The sequence below is a fragment of the Artemia sp. Qi Xiang Cuo genome, chromosome 4 (assembly GCF_049724085.1).
Source record: "Artemia sp. Qi Xiang Cuo chromosome 4, ASM4972408v1, whole genome shotgun sequence".
NCBI classification, from domain to species: domain Eukaryota; kingdom Metazoa; phylum Arthropoda; class Branchiopoda; order Anostraca; family Artemiidae; genus Artemia; species Artemia sp. Qi Xiang Cuo.
Genome location: NC_142797.1, coordinates 19,149,943 through 19,171,830, shown reverse-complemented (window position 1 = coordinate 19,171,830; position 21,888 = coordinate 19,149,943). Strand labels below are relative to the sequence as shown.

The 21,888-nt window shown below is 33.7% G+C and overlaps 1 protein-coding gene across 2 annotated transcripts in view; it reads right to left on the bottom strand.

The window, feature by feature from the left end:
* Positions 1 to 491: 491 nt before the first annotated feature.
* The window catches only part of LOC148952854 (uncharacterized), a 70,818-nt gene continuing 49,421 nt past the window's right edge, over positions 492 to 21,888 (bottom strand). For both annotated transcript variants that reach the window (XM_089087448.1, XM_089087449.1), the window contains exons 4-5: positions 9,445 to 9,551; positions 492 to 2,407 (exon numbers count right to left, since the gene is read on the bottom strand). In XM_089087448.1, coding sequence (XP_088943574.1) covers positions 1,877 to 2,407; positions 9,445 to 9,551 — 638 coding nt within the window. In that variant the 3' untranslated portion in view covers positions 492 to 1,876. The remainder of the gene's footprint in view (positions 2,408 to 9,444; positions 9,552 to 21,888) is intronic.

Sequence of the window (21,888 nt, the reverse complement as noted above, 5' to 3'; positions counted from 1 at the left end):
TTTGTTTTCATATGATCTATCACTCAGATAATTCTTGTAAAAGCGCCTTCTCCTGTCACTAAACACAATACTTTTTCACTAATTTTCCTAACTGTGCTCCTGACTTTCTTCCCTAAGACACCTTCAGCAACTTCACAAATTGTTTTCCTAAAATTATTCCATCTATCTTCCACATTGTCAAATTTTAAACTCTCCAGTTTTGTATTCAACTGTTCCAGGAACGTTTCTCTCAAATTTTCATCCTGGAGTCTACCAGCATCGTAACTTCCTGGGAGGTAGTTACCCTTCTGAAATTTATGCTTTAAATTAACCCCTAGACACTACTAGATGGTGATCTTTACTTTTAACATAAATAACAGCACTCCTATATACCCTAGTATCTTTTATTGATCCTGCCAGTCTTCGGTTTACTATAACATAATCAATGAACAGTAAAAATGTGTTTTTTACTCTAAGAGTCTGTAGAACATTGCAATTTCAACTTCTTTATAGAGTGTCATGAACATTTTATTAAGTAGCAAAATCATATGGCAGACATAAACTTATATACAACTATTAAACATTGACTCTTAAGTTAAGAAGGTGACTTGATTACATGTAAAGAACAACATTATTTATATACACGAGAAGAGAAAATGAAAAATCAGATCTTGAAATTGTAAATTGACTTAATGAGCCATTTTAGTTTGTTAAACTAAGACGCAAAATTTACTTTCCAATAGAAAGGAGAACTATGTAACTGCGAGTTGTCAAAACTTGTTGGCAATTTTCCAGCAATTTTACATGTATGAACCATTTGCAACAAATTATACGTTTTGATTCTTTCCAGCAATTTCCTCTTTTGTTTATAGCTCCAATATATTCAATAATCAGCAACCAAAAATTGGTATATTTTTTTTTAACTAAAACAAAACACAAAAAAACATACAATATGAACAATAGCACTATTTTTTCCAACTCAAAATGGTTCATTTATTGGTTCATTTAATGGTTCAAAATGGTTCAGCATTTAATATAAATGCTGATGATGTCAAATTAACTGTGTATGCCGAGATTCGCAAAGATGTAAATTTATCAATTGAATAATTTGCGAATTTGTTGAATTCATTGAGCAATTTGATGAAAGTGTATCTAATAGAGACGTATCCAGATGCTTTCCTTGGGTGAGAATGGGGGAAAGAGGAGGGCATTTTTTCATTTCAAAATTACTTCTAGTTTTTTATATAAAATTTAAATGAAAGAGAAACAAACCGTTGTATATAATTTAGTAGCATTAATCATAAGCCATGCATTACTTTGTTAATTTTGATATCTAGCTTTTACATTTTCTTTGATTAGGGCTCCTAGTGCGATAGAGTTTACATTGCTTCGTTTAAATGATTTGAGTATTTTGGTGTACCTCAAGGTTTATCACTTATTTAGAATTGTAAACACAGAAATAAGGAACATTTTTGTACGTATGCGTTATAGCATTTTGATACGGTACTCTTTTTATATTTTAATTTTCACTCAGTTCCCACAAGCAATAAAAAGTTTGCAGTGCTTCATTTGAAAAAGTTCTTTGAGCAAAGATGTATGTTAGTGACATTCAAGGTTCGTTATTAATTTAGATTTGGAATTACAGACAGAGCGAATAATTGAGTAAATAACTAGCGAATAATAAGTTAGAAATTTCCCTCCCTTATGATTTTTACTTATTAAGAATGCATAAAATAGCTTTATGTTAAATAAGACAAGACGGTTAGAAAATTACGGCTAAGTCTTTCTCGAACACATCCAAAATACATTCTCCTTATTTATTGTCTAATACCTTCTCCCTGTGTCTTATAAGGTGTTATAAATCTTTCTCAGCCTAGTTTCAGTGACTCTACGATTTTCATGTCTGATCACCATTCACAGATCTTGACCTATACTTCTTCTTTAACCTTCTGTTTCCTCCAGTCTCTCTAGTCCGATTTTTTGCATCCACTCTCAGAGTTTGAGCAACATTGTCACTTCCCTTCTTTCTTTGGTGTTTAATTGTCCCTGAAACCCAGTGTTCTATCCTATCTTTTCGTTTTTTTGGCAACACTGGCTCCAAAACATCCCTCGCAAACGTTGATTCTGAGAAATCGTCCCTTTTTTTATTCGATACTGTCTTCGAACTAATTTTGTGAAACAAGTTTTTATCGTATAAACTATTCACGAAATCGGCGATCATTGTTTGTACTGATTTTTCTGACTCCTTTTCCACTACATTGTACTTAATAAAGCGTTTACACTTGGGATTCTTTAGTTTGGAGCTGATTTGCGGAGAGCCTTTCTTTGAAAATCCTAGACTCCATCTGTCGTTGAATGCACTATTATATACAACGTATCCATTCATCACTTCTTCTTGGAACTCACAATATTTGTTTCTGAATGTTGTCTGAAATATACGAAAATACATAAGCGTTAGTCTTTGAGCTTAAAAAAAGTGAAGCAATTATTATATAAGAAACCAGGTGTATTTAAAGAAGAATATGATGTAAAAGATACTGATCTGGATTGTTTGTTTTTGACTGGTTACCGAGTGGATTTTTTTTTTTTTTTTTTTTTTTTTTTTTTTTTTTTTTTTTTTTTACTCATATACCTTTAACTGAAGGACATAGATGGACTAAGAAATCTTTCACTAACGGTATTCAACTTGTTTTATTATTAACCCATAAATGCATTCCTCTTTAGACTCTGAAAACTTTTAGCCCCCCCCCCCCCCCCTCCCCCCTAAATTTTAGTGAATTGGCAGCATAAGGGCATTCTTAACGGCAAAATTGTGAAATACGTGAATGATTATAAATCTCTTTAAATCACACGAAAATGAGGGGTTTTTACAAACCTTGTCCTATCTGAAAAATGTTACTCTCGATCAAGTTTGAAGAGGGGTCTTGCGCAAATAAAACTAAAGCAACGCCCGATGTTTAGTTTTCAGTTATATGAACTAACCATCAAAGTACTTCTACGCTATAAACTTATCACACGTATAAATGAATTGATCCTATTGTCCATTTTGGCTGAAAATTAGTTGACGGACAGTTGTCAATAAATTGCTTTTGTCCAATTTAGCATTTTATACTGTGGGTCTATAATCAAAATTTGACTACGGCATAGCTGTCATAATAGTTATGAAGACAGTGCAAAGAAAATTAGCAAAACCATAACTTACTGTCTGGCAGCTAAGTAAACAAGACATACTTCAATGAGGGGAAGGAATTTGCCAACTGAGGTTCCCACACTTGAACTATCCCTCCAAACAAAAATTCATTGAGGAAATGAGGTTGACCATGTCAATTATTAAGTGTCTATTGAAAATTTGGCTTTTCAAACAAAGGGTTTATAAAGCCTTGAATAAATAGATGGAAAGCTCTAAGTACTCTCATAAATCGGCTGTATTCAGTCGAAAGACGATATTTTTCACAACGTAAACTTTACAAGAGGGTGGAAAAACTAAAAACAATTGATTTACAATAGTGCTATTAAGGACCAGTTGTTTGTACAAGAAAGGCTTTTAGACACCCAAGATATCACATAAAACGTCCCGGCCATATTATAGTCGCACTTGTCGATAAAGTCAAAATTAGGCACGACTGCAACGCCATTTTTGTATCCGTTCATAATTTTTTAAGTTGAACAACGCTCAACTTTCAAACATAAAATTTGTGATTGACCAGCAAGCCTGTATCCAGGCCGGGTGTTCGAGAAAAATGCATATAAAGAAATTTGTGATGTGTTTTCAAAGGTTTTTCTTGAAACCCTCAGGAAAAATACCCCCCCCCCCCGAACAAAAATCCTGAATATGTTGACAGCAAGATTGGTTTGTGAATTATAAGATTTCAATCTTCTGCCATTTCAATTTTCGACTTCTATAGTACAAGCCGTGGTATCAATTCTCAAACATTTATAGGGGCGGGGGGAGATGCAAAATGTAATTTTTAATATTAATTAGGATGGAAAATTTGTTGTACATAAGGGTATCCTCCTCCCAACTGACGTTACTGGAAAGGTCCTTTTATTTTTAGGACAGCCTCACAAATTTTCTAAGCCAGGGAACTATCTCCTTTCTGCGACCTTATTTATTTAATTCTAATTTCTAACAAAGCTTTAATTACTCCTTATTTTCTATTAAAAATTTTGGTTTTTAAAATACTGCCTTAAGATTATTTAAAACCTAGCAGTCTATGTGTAATTCTAATTGTTCGCTATTAAGTTTGTTTATTTTTGTTTAGTTGTATGGATTGTTTATGTTATAGGTTTAACTGCATTTGGTGATACAATTTTTTAGTCTGAAGGCGGAAAGTGTTTATTCAAGTTATGGGAAGCGGAAGTTTCACCCCTCCGAATAATTGACATTAATTACGCCGCTTAATCATACTTTGAACCCTAATTTGCAAAGTTTTAGGTGCAAAACATATCACTTTCCCAGGACTACCCAGAGCGAGCTTTTAGAAGTAAATAGCGCATTTTCTGTTTGTCCTATATTCTTACGATAGATTGGACTACCATTAAGAACCTGGCAATATTTAATGAATTAATTATTAAATCTTTAAATTTAAAGCAATTAAGAATTCACTTGCGACAAATTTCTACTTAAAAACAACAACACTATATTAAGTGTTGGTTAAAAGCGTTGAGTTGTTGAAACTTGTCTCTTACCCTCTTACCCTCTCTTTCTCTTACCCTCTCTTTCTTTTTCTTCTCTCTCGAGATCACGATAAATTTACAATATGAACTCCTTAGCACTCACTTAAAAGGGGCTGTTTGAAGTACACAAAGCCCTGAATGAAAATGAACATCTCGGTTAAACCTATGCGAGTTATGTATGGTAATTCTTCTGAAGATATTCTTAAGCATGGTAAGACGTGACTTCTTGAATAAATCAAGTTCATCCCCCATCCTTTGTTAGAAACCGTTCACAGGAATGTCAATTGTTTTACATTCAAACAAAAATTACCAAGAGAAGGAATTCAACATAAACAAAGAAGTCAGAAGTATCAAAACTGAATATGAGCACTGCTTAAACCTCTTTTTATTTTTTCGATATTTCTAGTTTGTATTCACTAATACAAATTGGAACATTATTTACATTCAGGTAATGGTCTAATGTTCTTGCGAACCAGCCTCTACCAAGGTCGTATCCAGGGTTTTTTTCGGGATGGGTGGGGGGGTACAAAAAAACTTCAAAAACACATCACAAATTTGTGTATATTCGTTTTTGTTACGTTTTTTCAACTTAGACAAATATTTCGGGGGGGGGGGGGGGGGCAAACCCCCTAGCCCCCTTGGATACGGCCTTAGCCTCTACAGCTATATCGCAGTGGCTTAATTTGGGGAGGGTTAGGGGCTAGTAAACCCAGTCTCCAAAAAATGAAAAATTCCCTTAAATTTCCAATATTTTTCACATTTTCTACTTTTGCCTCTTACCAAATTTTGTCACCCTAGTCTCAATGGAGTAAAATACTTGTTTTTGATTTTATCCCCTTCTCAGAATGACTTGTCCCTCCCTTCCAGAGGAAACCACAACGACGCAATTGCATCGCGTATGTCCCAATGTTTCAAATCTTTAATTTTAATTTTAAGTCTTCACTGCTCAATTTGTAAATTTAAAATAAACTACATATATACTCTATACAAACACTTATTCCAAGTCCGGGCCCAGAGGGGGGGTGGGTTAAGGGGGTTTTTCCCCCCCCCCCCCTCCGAAATGTTTATTTGTCTCGTAAAAACTTAACAAAAATGGATATAAATAAATTTTATATGCGGTTTTTGAGTTTTTTTTGTGTAAACCCACCCCCCCGGAATTTTTTCGGAGTAAACCCCCGTCAGAAAAAAAAAATTCTGGGTACGGCCTTGATATATTCTGTACTATCTTTATACCCTACCTATACATATATTTGTACTATACATATCCTTTATACATACATATATTATGTACTATACATATACTCTATATATACATATATTCTATATTATACAAATACTCTATGCATACATATATTCCGTACTATACATATCCTCTATACATACATATATTCTGTACTATACATATACTCTATACATCCATATATCCTTCACTATACATATACGCTATACATACATATATTCTATACTATACATTTAATCTGTACATATAGAGCATACAAGAAGAGGGTATATTTCGTTAGAAGCTGTCAACATTTAAGAATTTATTTTTCTATCGCCTCATTATTGCATAACAATTTTTAGATGTTAATTTACAGCGTTCATTTTAATATATAGTGCTATTCATACAATGACGCGAAAATACCTAGAAAAGACTTTGAAAATGTCCCAAGATTTACTAACGAAAAATCCCAGGGTTAGAAAATTCTATGATATTAAATAATAATAATATTATTATATGTACATATAATATGTGAATGCACATACACCTGTATATACATGCACAAGATATATGTACGTATACCTAATATAATTTTTAAGGATGATATTTGATACATGCATGCATGTTTTAAAACTAATAAAGCCATATAAAAACAAAAGAAACTGATAAAATTAAACAAAAAACGTCTTATTTACCGACATCTAAACCTTTTAAAGTAAGATTACCTATTGCCGCTATATATTTACGAGGGGCAGATTTGTGTACCCCCTAGTAGCAGTAATGGATCCAGAAGAGGGGCAAGGGGGCGTGCGCCTCCCCCTAACATAGTCTAAAGTAGTGTAATTTACTTAATTAACGCAAGTTTGGGTTAATTAAACTTGCTCCTAACGCTAGTTTTTCGGATAAACCTGTTTTGCCTCCCCCCCCCCCCCCCCCATAAAAAAAAATCCTGGATCTGTCACAGCCTAGTAGCAGCTCTTCAGCACGATTAAACAAATATCCCCTTAAATTCACAAGTTCATTATACCTGAATAGAAAATGACCTAGTCCATCCTCCAAAACACCACATATTGGGCAAGTTTACGGTCTATTAAGAAAACAAATATCCCTTCAGATATTTTTTTTCTAAAGATTATAAACTCATGACTTAAATTCCGAGGTTTTGGAGGGAGTGTCCTGCCTTAGAGGTAATATGAAAGAACTCCATTTTAGTAGGAAGATTTAGCGACTCCGGCTACTTATGTAACCTATACATATCCTGTATAAACTCAGAAAAAGGGTTTTTGATTGAAATGAATTGGTGTTTAGCAAAGATATTTCAAATGGAAATATTGCATTATAATTTATATATATATATATATATATATATATATATATATATATATATATATATATATATATATATATATATATATATATATATATATATATATATATATATATATATATATATATATATATATATATATATATATATATATATATATATATATATATATGTATATATATATATATATATAGGATAACGTTTTATTTATATACCAAAGGCTATGAGTAATCTATTAGAGTGGGAACTGGCGCTAGTGTGAAGAAAGAATCCCCTACGCCATTTAACGCCTAGCGTATCTTTGTACTTTTTCCAAACTTTGAAATTGTGTTTTATTTTCAGAATTGAGATCAGACAACTTAATACTGCACTAATTTTGCCAACTACAATAATTACATTAATGTCACCTTATTATTGCACTAAAAAAAAATCCAAGAAACGCCAATTGATTGACGGAGTTGATGATTTTTCCCATAAATATTAGTGACAGTTTCTATGAGGCTCGTTTTGTTTTCATTTTGTAATTAGGTCTTTTACCTGAATATTTTTGAGGAGCGCGAAGTGAAGGTCTCGACCAAAATATCAGCATATTTACCAGGGCCGTATCCAGGATTTTTGTTCAGGGGGGGGGGGGTTACTAATTTTTTACTTTTGGGGGGGGGTTACTAATTTTTGACTCAGTTTTCGACTAATTTTACTGATTTTTACCTAGGTTTTACTAATTTTCGACTTATTTTCGAGTCGGTCAAAAAATTTTTTTTGGGGGGGGGGGTTCAAACCGGGTCAGCCCCCCCCCCTGGATTCGGCCTTGTTATTTACCCTTCTTTTTTCACTGGCTTGAACTATCCCTATCTTTTCTTCATCATAATTTTCCTTATTTTGTCCATGAGGTACCCATTATCTTCAATATATGCTTTTCCCGAGACCTTGTTATCCCGATATCTTGAGGAATATTCCAAGGAGTGGCGGCCGAGCCTTAGAGGCAGTATGAAAAAGTTCCATTTGGGAAGAAATATTTAGCGACATTGGCAATTTATATGTCCTATCAGAAATTATGGATCTGTTGTATAGGCGGCAACCAGCAAAAGGGCATTTGATTGAAATGAATGTGAATTGGTGTTGACTCAAGATGCTTCAAATGGAGATATTGCATTAGTCTAAGTCATTTATATGGTTTTATGCAAACTTATAACTGTCTATGCTTAAGTGGTTTATCATAGTTGATATTGGTATGCCGATGTAATGCTTCTATTTGAATAATTCACCCTCCGGCTTTGACAATATAAAGAGGCCTATATGCTTTAACATTGATTTTCGATTAAGCAAACGGATCAGCCCCCAAAAAAACATGGGAATCTTCAAAAGGGTTGGGTTTACGTTCCGACAATGATGTTAAAGGATTTTTATCTTCCATTTAGAAGTTAGGCGAGAGAGGATTATATAAAGACCAGTCTCTTGTCTCTAAGTTATTTGTTTTTTATTTGTGGTGAACTGCTTGTGGTCACCATTCCTGTATTACAATTCGAGCTATTTTGCCATGGCTCTTGATTTGTCGTTTAAACTCTTTTGATTCTAAGCACTCGAATATCAAAGTTTTAAGTTCAAATTTTGAATATGAGATTTCTTTTTCTTACTTGGAATATTTTGGTGATTTGTTTTAAAAGTTTTAAAGTCTGTTGAGAATGTGTGAGACCAGTGCTAATTGCGAATTAGTTTGGATGAGTTATTGGATTGATTAACCGCGTGTGGCCATCAGCCCTGTACTCCAATCGAGCTGTTTTACCAGAGTTTTTCTCTTCTTCTTTTTTTGGGGGAGGGGGAAGGGGGTGAGCTATATATGGCCATCATCCCTGATCTGTCGATTGATTAACGCTGGGAATTTTTAGGTTTAATTTTTTCTTTATCCTTAGGCAGACACAGTGTAGGCAAAAATTTCGCTAGAAACCAACTAACAGAGAATTGCAAAATTCAGTAAGGTTCTCTGGCCATACTTTAGTCAGAGTTGTCAGCTAGACGTCATCATAGGTACCGAGGGATATGGGAAGGGGGAACTTTGAAATTGTTAGACTCCTTATGAGGGGTGGTGGTAACAGGCCTGAATCCTTTCCTCCCTCTTCATACCAGCCTAAGTGGCAACTCTAGTACGAAGATAAAAATCCACAAAATTATAATTTTGCAAAATAGTAGAGGGAGTTTGGCAAATTCCAGACAACGGTGGATAACTGAAAAAATTTGATTGTACCTTTAATTCTGGCCGCCCCTTCCGACTGAAACATAAATATTTTCTAGTAGCAACAGACTGCATTGAAACTCTTCCTTCAATATTCAAGGGTTTGATGTATAACTCACCTAGAAAGAAATACGATATAATTATGACAATAATACAATTAAAAAGAAACTCTATTTTGAGCTTTGCGCATGGCACAATAAGTTTCAGAGAGCAGTGCAAAAAAAAACTACCAGATCTTTTACAACTTTCTATGCTAATGTATGAAAATTATTTAATGACTATATTAAAAATATTCTAAAATTTAGCCGACTGATTTTATTGCGACTTTTTATTTTGATTTGCACAGTCGGCGCTTTTTCTGTTTAACTACTTCATCAGTTGTGTGTTGAAAATAGCTGATTATATATCTCGCTCATCTTAAGGTGAGCAAACATCAAGAAGAAGCTTTTTATGTCGAACGTGGGCTTGGCAATAAGCCATGGTTGAATAGTTGAATTGTTACCATAATTATAATAACAATGGAGATTTGCCATGAAATCCTGCCATCAGAAGGACTTCAACCACGATCTCCTGCGTACTAAGGCAGTTATTGCCACCGCGGACTGTAAGCACGATTTTATAACAGAGGGTGAGTACAAATTCTAAATTTGGAGGAGAGGTATAATACTCAATTGTAAAGGTCATGGAAGTATATAGTCCAAACTTTCAAATAATATGGAAGATTTGTCCCAAAAAATGTGTTTTTTTTACTTATTTTAGAGTAGAAACATTTGTCTTTAAAGAAGTAGTTACACATCGATTGTAAATAACAATACAATGGAGTGACGTAGTCTTGCAATTATTTGTAAAGTGTTTACCTGGCAATAACTCGGTAACAAACGTAGAGTTAAATTTGTCTTGTATCGAATATGTCGTAAACAAAAGTCGTTCTGTTATTAGACACTGTATATTAGAAATACACACACTGTATACACACTGTATATTAGAAGTAACAATTTAGACCGAGTTATTTTTCTTATGTTTTTCGAAAAAGTAATACAGTATCACTTTATATACATTGTAGATTTTAAAAGTACCAACACTGTTTCGGTTTCGGGAAATAGAGAATAAGAGACTTAAAATAGAATAATATAAATAGAGAGTTATAAATAAGAATAAAAAAAGAGAATATATAAAAGAGAATAATATAAATTCGGGAAATAGAGAATAAAGATGGTTTTAAGCACAGGTAGCGTGTTTTTAACCCCGTCTTCTTTTCTTTCTTTTTTCCAGTATTTATATATTTTTTTTTTAAATGTGTTCTAACGCCCAAATTTGTCAAATTCGGTCAGTTTTCTAGACCAAATTTAAGAGGGAACCCTCAGTGACCAGAGTGTAAACAGGCCACTAAATAAATAGTTTTTTGACGCATAGATGTAGTTTGGGGCACGGAAGGGTAACTGCCTGTCTAAAATTAAGTTATTAAAATGAAGTAAGAGCAGAAATCGAACAATTCTTCAGAATTATTATAAAAAGTGTTTATTTGCAGCACTCGTATTCCACTAAGAAATACGTCACCGATTCCCCTCCGAGTGAAATCTACACAAAACAACCGCTAAATTACTAGTGTGCTGTTCTTGCAGCTTTTCTAAACTAGACCTAAGCTTTTCCTAAACTAGGCCTAAGCTTTTTTAGAGTAAAGCTAGACCTAAAAGACAGTAAAGGTGTTTTTTTTTCTGGTCTCTAAGCTCAAGCTTTCTTTAATATTTATAACTTAATTAAAGTAATAAAAATAAAAGATTAGCTTATATGACGTGCAGATAAACAATCAAGACCAACAATTGCTATTAGATTACCATTCTTTTTGTAAATAAAAATAGAGAATTCCCTAACAATAAATAAAAGTTCAAATAGGGATAAAATCCTTTTAATAGACACTGATAAATTTCACAAAAATACTAGATATTTAAAATTCTCTAGTCATAAATGAAGATTAATTAAAGGATTTTGCTTTGTTTTGGAATTTTGAGCCTTGGAGATAAACAAAAAATAGTCCTGTCTAGCTTACCAAACATCTTCTGTTATTTAGCTTAGGAAATAAATATTTTTGAAATAAAAACAAATTAATTTTGGAGATATATATATTGAAACAAATATGAAGTAAATAAATAAAAAGGTTGAAATAAAATAAACATTATAAGAAATAAAATAAATATTTTGAAATAAAAACAATTTTAAATAAATTATTACTCAAATAAATAAACATTTTGCATAGCAAATCAAAATTGGGTTAATCCCTGCCTTTTTTAGGCAAATTTTTCGCTAGTTTTATTACTAGATTTGAAAAGTTTAACAAACTATCAGTGGTAGAACATGGCTGTATTCCAGGTTTATCAAAAAGTAACTATAAGTTGTGAAAAATAATTTTTTAATTCCAACTGAGGTTGAATTTACTTTTTAGTAACTTTTACTGAAGATAGTTAAAGGACATCTTTAGTGAAGTAACTGTTCATCATTATCACGACTAGTACTTCACTTAGTGTGAAAAATACTGAAAGTATTATTAGACTGAATTATAATGAAAGAGTAAAAAGTAGATTATACTCTTACAAAAGAAGCGGTTTTAGGGGGGGCAGAGTGGGTACTTGCCCTTGGTGCAAATATCTTAGAGGCGCAAAATTCCAAATAAACAATCTATCGGTTAATTTTTGAAAATTTATTTTTATTAAACTAGGGGCAGGTAATAAATGAAAATAATCAATAAATTATTAACTAATTAATAAATAAAAATAAATAAAAAGCAACAAATAGTTAAATAATAACAATTATATAATTAAGATAATTAAATTAAAAATTACTAATAATTGAAAAAACAATTTAAGTAATAAACTTAAAAATAAATTATTGATCAACTTATAAGTTGAATATAATTTCGTTAATAAATGATTTTTTTTTTAATTTGGCCTGCAAATTTTATTGCAGACATGGGGGTGGTGCTAATCCAGATTTTGCATCGGGCGCAAGAGAGGCTAGAGCCACTGCCTAACAAACCTAATAAGCATATAGTTAATTCACAACCGTTCCCAGTGGATGTTAACTTCAAGTAATTTTTGTAGTTAAAGTAAGGTTACTACGGTTGTCACCCTGGAATACATCCCATGTCATGCCAATGATGAGATAACTGATTGAGAAATGAAATTCAAAATCAAACTTATTTAAAAGTTGCTTTTCTTCGGGCAAAATCTTGTCTGCTGATAAATGAATCAACTTTTAAAACATTAAACGAAAATTGAAACGTAAGTCAAAGCCACTGTATTGAAATGTAATGAAAATCACGTAATCAGTATGATGAACTTTGAAATGAATTGCATTATTACAGGCTTCTGATAACACAAAAAGTTGAAGATTTAACTTTGCGTTGGCAACCTGAGAAAAAATGGCACAGATACAATAATAAATAAATAAATAATAACTTTATTAACTATTAAATAATAGATAAAGTAAAACTATCCAACTGGTACAAAGTTCATATCTTAACATCTTCAAAGCTGTACCATTAAGTTACATGTTGAATTATCCAAGAAGAATATAACTTATTTTTATTAATACTAATATTTTAAGAGTTATTTTAACATTTCAAATACTTAACTCTTAAGAATTTTTAAATCAAAACTAAATATTCCACATTAAATATTTATTAGACAATAAAATGAGTATGGTTAGTGTTATCTTCATTAACATAAAAAGAGTTTTACAGCAAACACTGCAAATAATTGTTTTTTAATAGTGCTAGTGTTGCGCATTACCAGAGAGCTAACCCCTTATCCACCCAAAAGTTACTCTTTGAGTTTCTTTATTAAAATCAAATAAAAAAAACAAGTTTTTTTCAACTGAAAGTAAGGAACGACGTTAAAACTTAAAACGAACAGAAATTATTCCGTATATGAAAGGGGCTGTCCCCTCCTCTACGCCTCAATCTTCACGCTTAAGTTTTTATTGCTTAAAAAAAATAAGAGTTGTGAGAAAGTCAAACTTTAGCGTAAAGAGTGAGGCGTTGAGGAGGAGATAGTTCCTTTCATATACGGAATAATTTATGTTTGTTTTAAGTTTTAACGTCGTTCCTTACTTTCAATTAAAAAAAAACTTGTTTTTTTTATTTAATTTTTGAACGTTTTTGAATTAATGCAGGTTTTGATTTTGGTTCACCGTACATGAATAATCAAAAAAAAATTTGCACATTAATTTTACTTTTATTTGGTTAAATGGCTTTCTCGAAACTTGTTTAATTTTATTTACAAACGTTTTTATTAATAATAAACATAAGTAACTCACGAACTAACTTGCGTAACGAGCTTCTATGATCGTATGTTTTTAATACGTATATTAGGGGGCTTGCCCCCTAGTCAATACCTCGCTCTTTACGCTAAATCTCGAATTTTGTTCCAATTCTTTAAAAATTACCCCTTAATCACAAAGGCCGCTATTTAGAATAAATAACTCTTATGAAAGTACTAAAAAATCTTTGGCTTAAAGAGCGAGGTATTGACTAGGGGATGAACCCAATCAGACACGTAATATTTTCTGTTCGTTTTAAGTTTTGATGTTACTCCTTATTTTCAGTTGGAAAACTTGTTTTTTTATATTTAATTTCTTATCTTTTTTTTAATAATGCTGGGAAATCCGGCACCCCCTTCATAGCAATGTCCCTTCCCCCATGAAAACTTCCTTCATAGAAAGATTTTCCCAAATAACCCCAGACCCACCCACCCCCCTACTATCAGAAAAAAATCCCCCTGAAAACGTCTGTATGCTTCCTAATAACCAATACTATATGTTAACATTGGGTAAAGTTCATAACTTTAATCCCTCCCCCCAGGGACTTCGGGGCATCCTAAAGGACATAGTTATCATATTTTCAACCATGCTGAACAAAATGGCTATCTCAAAATTTTGATCAGGTGACTTTGGGAAAAAAATGAGCGTAGGAGGGGGCCTAGTTGCCCTCCATTTTCTTGATCACTTCAAAAGGGCACTAAAACTTTTAATTTCCGTTCCAATGAGTCCTCCCACAATATTCTAGGACCACTGGGTTGATACAATCACCCCTGGAAAAAAAAAATAAATAAACACGCATCCGTGATCTTTCTTCTGGCAAAAAAAATGCAAAATTCCACATTTTTGTAGATAGGAGCTTGAAACCTATACAGTAGGGTTATCTGATACGCTGAATATGATGGTATGATTTTCATTTATGCTATATTATCCTTTGAGGGTCTTTCCCCCTGTGTACAGAGATCAGCAAAATTTTATAAGCTCCTTCACTTTTGACGAGTAATATTATACTTGATGAAACTTATATATTTGAGATCAGAATTAAAATTCTATTCTTTGGATCTATATCTTAGTATCAAAAACCCGTTTTCTAGAGTTTCGGTTACCATTGAGCTGGGTCGCTCCTTACTTACAGTTCGTTACGACGAACTGTTTGATAACTATATCCGGGATCAGGCTATAGTTTGAAATTATTTATTGTGAAGCGAAATCCAGAAGAAAAGGAGAAAATATTAACTAAAATGGGATATAATAAGGAGTTGAGAAGCTACCTCCTGATAAATCATGTACACCAGGTGGCGAGTGACAAGCATGGTGGAGGTGTACTAAGCGTGGCGGAAACTTTTCCAGCGTGGAGGAAACTGTGCCAATTGTGGTGAAAATATGCGACACACTTCGCGTTCTGAGATGTATGCCAGATGACATAAAGTGGGCATCCCCTGTGTAATAACTCATGATGCAAATATCATCGCCAATTTGAAATTCATCCTTATCCCCAGTTGTCCACGTTCGTGGACAACAAGGGGCATTATACACTAGGTACATATGCTTTTACGCTTAATGACACTAGTCAGTCTGCCCTCCAGCATATTATTTGTGGGCTTCCTGAAAACCACTCTTTAGATGGTGCCGTTGCATCGTATAAAGGTGCCACGCCACCTTGTGCAAAAACTAGAATATTGCACCTCGCTATCGACATTTCAGAATTTACATAGCTGCACATTTTCTTTGTCTCCATTTTTGACGCAAGAAAAAAGTGTGAAACAAGCAATTGTCCTCTTAAATGATTAGCAAGCTCTTGCTCAATGGTCGAACCTTGGCTTTACGTAAATCATACACTTGCATGTTTCGTTTGGTTTACTTAGCCGCCCGACTAAAATTCGAGTTGAGACTTCCTACTTAACTTGGGTATTTGACTTAGAAATTAGTCAAGTCATTCATTCACATTTCAGTGCTAAAGCAAACTTTAAACTGAATGAGCCTCTCTAGTCTGAAATGACAAATGCCAATTTGGTAATCTAAATCTTGCTTATAACACAACTTATACTTCTTATCTTTTTTCAACCTAAATTTAAGTACTGTTAGCGCTGAAATCATCTTGGTAAACAGTGACTTATGTGCCATCTTGTACTTGTACTCTGCTGAACTTCTTATTGAAATAAAAAATGTTATGTTTTCGAAGGTATGTAATGGTAGGGTATCCTCCCCCCCTCATGGGACGACAGGGGGGCTTTAGAGAGGACTTGAAATATTATTTTTTATAACACCTACCAATTCTAATTTTAAACCTACCAATTCCTTTTTGTAAACCTCCCCACCCAAGAGATTTTTTGCTGATTCTTTCAATAGCGAACTTTCATAGGGAAAGAGGATAGGGTAGGGGTACTTATGCCCTAAGGACAAGGCATTTTTTTTAGAAGTGCCTTTCACATCTCTGACAGACTTCAGACCCTTGAAAATTAATAGCCCTGATTTCAAGCAGGGGCGGATCCAGGATTTTTAGGGGGGGGCAAAATAGGTTGATCCCATAAAAAAATTTAGGGTGGGGGCGCAAAATAGGTTGATCCGATAAACTTGCGTTAGGAGCAATTTTAATTAACGCATATTTTGGTTAATTAAGTAAATTACACTACTTTAGACTACGCTAGGGGGGTGCACGCCCCCTCATCCCCCTGGATCCGCCACTGATTTCAAGAATGAGGAAGAGAAGCGAAAGATGAACTATTTCCAATACTAACTGTTGTGTTTATGCAATTTGCAATATCTATAGAATTAGAAGCAGAGGCAGGAACGTAGAACTGGAGGCTCGAGTAGCTGGAGTTATAGTCGTCTACATCAAGTACAGAGCCTCTCAAAATGAACTCCTTTCGTTACATAATTTAGCTTGACCTGACATTCCTTAAGCATCCAATTAAACAATATCTTACCAAGGCCGGATTTGTGACTGTAGGTGCAATAAAATACTTTCCTCTGAGATTAGGATAGAAAACAAAGCCATCTTTTGATGTACCTCCTAGGAATACCCCGAATTCTTGAAAATTCTTAATCTTTAGGATTAAAATGAAAAGAATGCGATAAAGTTTATTTTTATTGACAATAGTGTATTGAAGAAAAGAAATTAAGCTGACGGCATTTAAAAGTAAATCGTTTTTACAGCTTACAGTTTTTGCGTCACTAAATTTGTGCGAGGGAAGAATTGCAGTGACCCATACACCTTTAGTCTATTTCGAGGACGCGTGGAGAGGCGTGTGGGGGGGGGGGGCTAGGTTTCATGCTTCCCCCAAAACTCAAATTTTTGAAAGTTTATGGGCACTTCTTATTTAAATTATTAAAGAACTGTTATCCCCCCTCGGAAAAACTTGTCGTGTCTCACCTATTTAACCTTTTTTTGGCCATGGTCCAAGATTTAGATTTGTTACGGGATAAATGGATAAACTTATTTTTATCCTAATGTCTACATTATCATTGTTGCAGCTTATTCTGCAACCTAGTAAAGAACAAACTCCAGTTTATAGTAGCCTAAAACTCACAAAAGCGTGCCGTATTGAAAAAACAAAACAAAAAAAACTGTCAAATGCGGAAGAATCGCCATTTGAAACTATACCTAGTGATTTCGACTAATCTTAATGGTAGAATTTTATTGTGAAAACAGATTTATGGGCAGGGAGGTAGCTACAGTATTTTTATTGGAGGGGGGCAAGAGGTGGTGCTATTGAAGCAGGTGCTATTCAAGCAGTAGTAAAGAAAAGTGACTATTTGACAAACATGCTACTTGGTGAGTTTCAAATCATTACGCAATTCATTATAAACAATAAAAACACATTAAACAATCATAAATATAAGTGTTTGTGCTTGGATTTTACTACAATTGTCAGCAGTGAGCTGCTACAGACGACAGTAGTATAGCGTAAACAAGCTTTCGGGTGGGCGAAGGTGAATGTCGTATACACTCGGCTTTTTTCAGCCAGATTCACCACTAATGCTATAGTACATATCCCTCCTCCACTTTCCCCAATCCCCCCGACCAGCACAGGATGCTCAATTTCATAACTGAGCCAAGCTCTATTCTAATAGCCTCGGGTATTGCGCTGTTCAGTTGCTCTTAATTTTGTATGGATTTCGATTCCGTAAGATTTAATTTATTGTACTAAAATTTCAGTATATGAATAATTGAAGTATTATTTATGGTTTTTTATTAAATTGATTTTTTTTTGTCGGTTCACGGATTTATTTTAATAAATATCATTAATATCAGCGTGCCACATAAAGCCAAAACAGGAATCATAGGCAGCGTAATAGCGCTGTCTAAGCAAAGATACAGGATAAGTAAAAGTATTCCACAGACTGTGTAACATTATGTTGTGACATATTCCCCACTTTGAAATAGTGACCGTACTTCAAATTTGAAAGTATTTGAAAAATAAAGTTAGAATTAATGACTTATCCGTTGAGTATTATTTGACAAAGAATATCTAATAATTCTTGAATTGTCATATCTAACAAGCTGACCAATTCTTGATATCATTGCGGCAGAAACCTTAAATTAAATGAAAATTGCCAGGAATGCCAATTAGAAGGGAAAATTGACTCCTAGAGGTTGAAAAATTACCTTCCCTTTGTATCTTTGTTTTAAAACATGAATTGTATGAAAAATACACAAAAGTTCTTCTTGTGTAAACTAGGGTATGGGGGGTGTACATTTCCGTGAGGGGGTTACACTGAATATCGCCTAATGTCTAAAATTCTCTTCACAAGCAAAGCTCGGTTTCCTACTGCTGCATGATAAAACTGATAACAGTAGAAAAAGAGAACGGGTTGATACCGCCAAGGCCGTATCCAGGGGGTGGGGGGTTACCCGGTTTGAACCCCCCCCCCCTCCCCCCGAAATTTTTGACCGAGTTAAAAATAAGTCGAAGATTAATAAAACCTAGGTAAAAATCAGTAAAATTATTCGAAAACTGAGTCAACAATTAGTACCCCCCCCCCCCGAAAAAAAAATCCTGGATCCGCCCTTGGGTACCGCTTATCCGTGCATATAAAATTTCTAACTTGTGAGAAAAATATACCTATTTAGTTTAAATTTACTTTATTCGATTCTCAGCAGACATTTTGTAGAGCATGATGATGCAGAGATAAATGTCCCACAAGTAGTGCTGGTGTTGTGTGAAATACAACTAATTTTAGTCATAATTCTTAGCACATAATTGTCAATTTTTTCGAGCTGGTTAAAATAAATATTTATAAAAGTGAAAATAGCAAGAAGTCAGTATGGTATTATACATAAAGTCAGATTCACTTTAATTGGTTAGTATGTGAATCCGAAACGTAAGGAATAGGACGTTATCAGCGCTTATTAGGCATTTCAATGACAAATAAGAGAATCAGAGTTTCAATTAAATACTAAAAATAAAAATTAAAATAATTAAATGGTTCTTGAAGTGGATCTTTACCAAACTACATGACCAAACTACAACCGATTTGACTTATCTAGCTATAGTACGAATATTGTTATAGAAAGCATTAAGTCTTATTTTTTCTCAATGATTTCTTTTTGCTTCATGAAACTATATTTACTGTATATCTACCTTCTTATTCTTCAATAATTCCATTCCTATCCTACTTGGAAGTGTAGAGGGTGTGTTCATTTCTACTTTTGAAAGTTAAAACAATGAAATCTAATCTTGAACTGATAGATTTTAGAGGAATAAACACCTTAAATATCAGGAAAAAAACTGACAGGAGCAAATGTGGCGAAAAAGGCTCAAATTTTTACTCGATAATAAGGTTTCAGAGGCAGTACACTTGGGAAAACATGAATGTGGAACATATTATGGAGTGTAATGGAACCCTGTCTTCCTCGTTTTCCTTGCGTTAATAAGCAAGGATTTTTTTTAACTATCTATTCAAAGCAAAGATCAAATTTGACACTTACAACGATCTTTTAAATAGTTTTAACGCTACTGAATAAATCATTGTTTTTCCCCACATTATTGGGGGCAATTGATCCCCATTATCCCCCCCCCCCCTCAACAACGACACTGTTTATGGGAATTTTGAAAAACAGCTTAAGAACCCACATAACTGGTGTCAAACCAAAACGAAACTCCGCCATTGAAATCTCCATAGCCAAATAACTAATTTAGGAGAATTTTCAGTCCCCCATCTTGAGCAACAAGAAACGTCATTTTCTCGCATGGTCAATAAATGTCTGTCCCTGGGTAGGTTCCCATATGATCTAATGCATTGAGATCCCCCCTCCCATTTAATTTCATCTTACGAAAACCTTTGAATTGAATGTAGGAGAACTTACTCTTAGATGACATACACATACACAGAACCCAATCTCAGATAGAGGCGTATTCTAAGGCAGGGATAGCATCCAAGTAACACAAAAAGTAGAAAAGTCCGTGACAGATTATTCAATCTCTAGGCGTATACGCTTGATATCAATTATTTTGGTCCAACACCGAAAGCATGCGGACGACAGTACCTAGGTTCAGTTCTAAAAACGAAAATCATGAGGGTAACGTGTGCTCAGTCACAAATTGATCGTCCTGATTTGCACTGTCCTGCTGCCCCTTCCTTAGGGAATAACTTATCCATCGGTTTTGACAACTATATCAGACGGAAGGACGTATTCAGGATTTTTGTCCGGGGTATTTTTTGGGGATGGGGTATACGAAAACATTTTTAAGAACACATCGAAAATGTATTCATATGTATTTTTGTTACATTTTTAAGAGTCAGGCCAAAATTTAGGGGTTGTTCAAGCCCGGTAGCCCCCCCCCCATTCCTGGATACGACCTTGATCAAAACTGTGAAAGTATCCGATATGACCTTTGGCGTGATACGGATTATGTATCCATTTTATTTTCAAATTTCTTAGCTCAGAATACTCCATTCTATTAAAATTGTAAATATTTTGCTTTCTATTCTTTAATATGTTTGTAGAAAAAAGACAAAAACTAAAAGTCAGTTGCCACACCAAAAATTCCTTATCTTAAAATCTCCTTTCAAATTGTTAGTTTTACAGAAGCAGTATAATTAATTCTTATTTTTATTAGCTTTAGCAGCAATCTTTCAAACAAAGGTTATCTAGTCCAATAAAGGTTACTACGTTAATTTCTAGGTAATTTGAGATAAGTGTGGCATAGAATTAAATTTATAGAAACGTTAGGGAAAGATGTCATTCAGAAAAAAAAAATCTACAAGCAATAGGTTAGGCTGGAAAATTTTCAAAACTAAAAGTATCAATACTGCAGCACTTTATTCGATTTCATTTGATTGGCTCAAAACTTAAGGGATTACTATGTCTATAAGACTAAAACATTACACTTTGATGAACCTTTTGTGAATATAGCATAAGTAAGGAGCTAGGATAATTTCTTAAGCCACATTGGCTTATCATAGCATAAAGAAAGAAAACGATCAAAAAAGGGGTTTTTAAAGGCCAAACGAAAATACTGGAGAAACAGAAAATGCGACTATTTCGAGAGAGCAACCGCCTCTTCAGCTTCTTCAGCACGAACCAAATACTATAATCAAGGAAATGTCAAAGGAAAAACCAAAAAACAAACGCGGAAAGGCAACAAAACCAATGAAAAGAAGCCAAAAAAATCAAAGATAAATAAAATTCAATACAATACAAAAATTATAAGAATTAAAATCAAATACCTAACAACCATAAAGTGAGTCATTCGCCAATATGGCAGTTCAGATATTTTGGATTTTGTGCAAAGCGTGGATATTGGCGAATGACTCACTTTATGGTTGTTAGGTATTTGATTTTAATTCTTATAATTTTGTCTTTTATTGAATTTTATTTATCTTTTAATTTTTTGTTGTTTTTTTCATTGGTTTTAATTGGTTTTGTTAACTTTCCGCGTTAAGCTTTTGTGTTTTTTTTCTTCGGCAATTCCCTTGATTATCTTATTTTGTTCGCGCTGAAAAACAGAGACAGTTCTTCTCTCGAAATATTCGCTTTGTGTGTTTCCTCGGTATTTTCATTTGGCCTTTAAAAACCCAATTTTTGATCGTTTTCTTTCTTTATGTAAAGAGCGTGAGATACGAACTCATACCCCTACGACTCCAAAGAATGTAGAAAGTTTTTGCGAATAATTTAGTGATATTGAACCATAATACCTA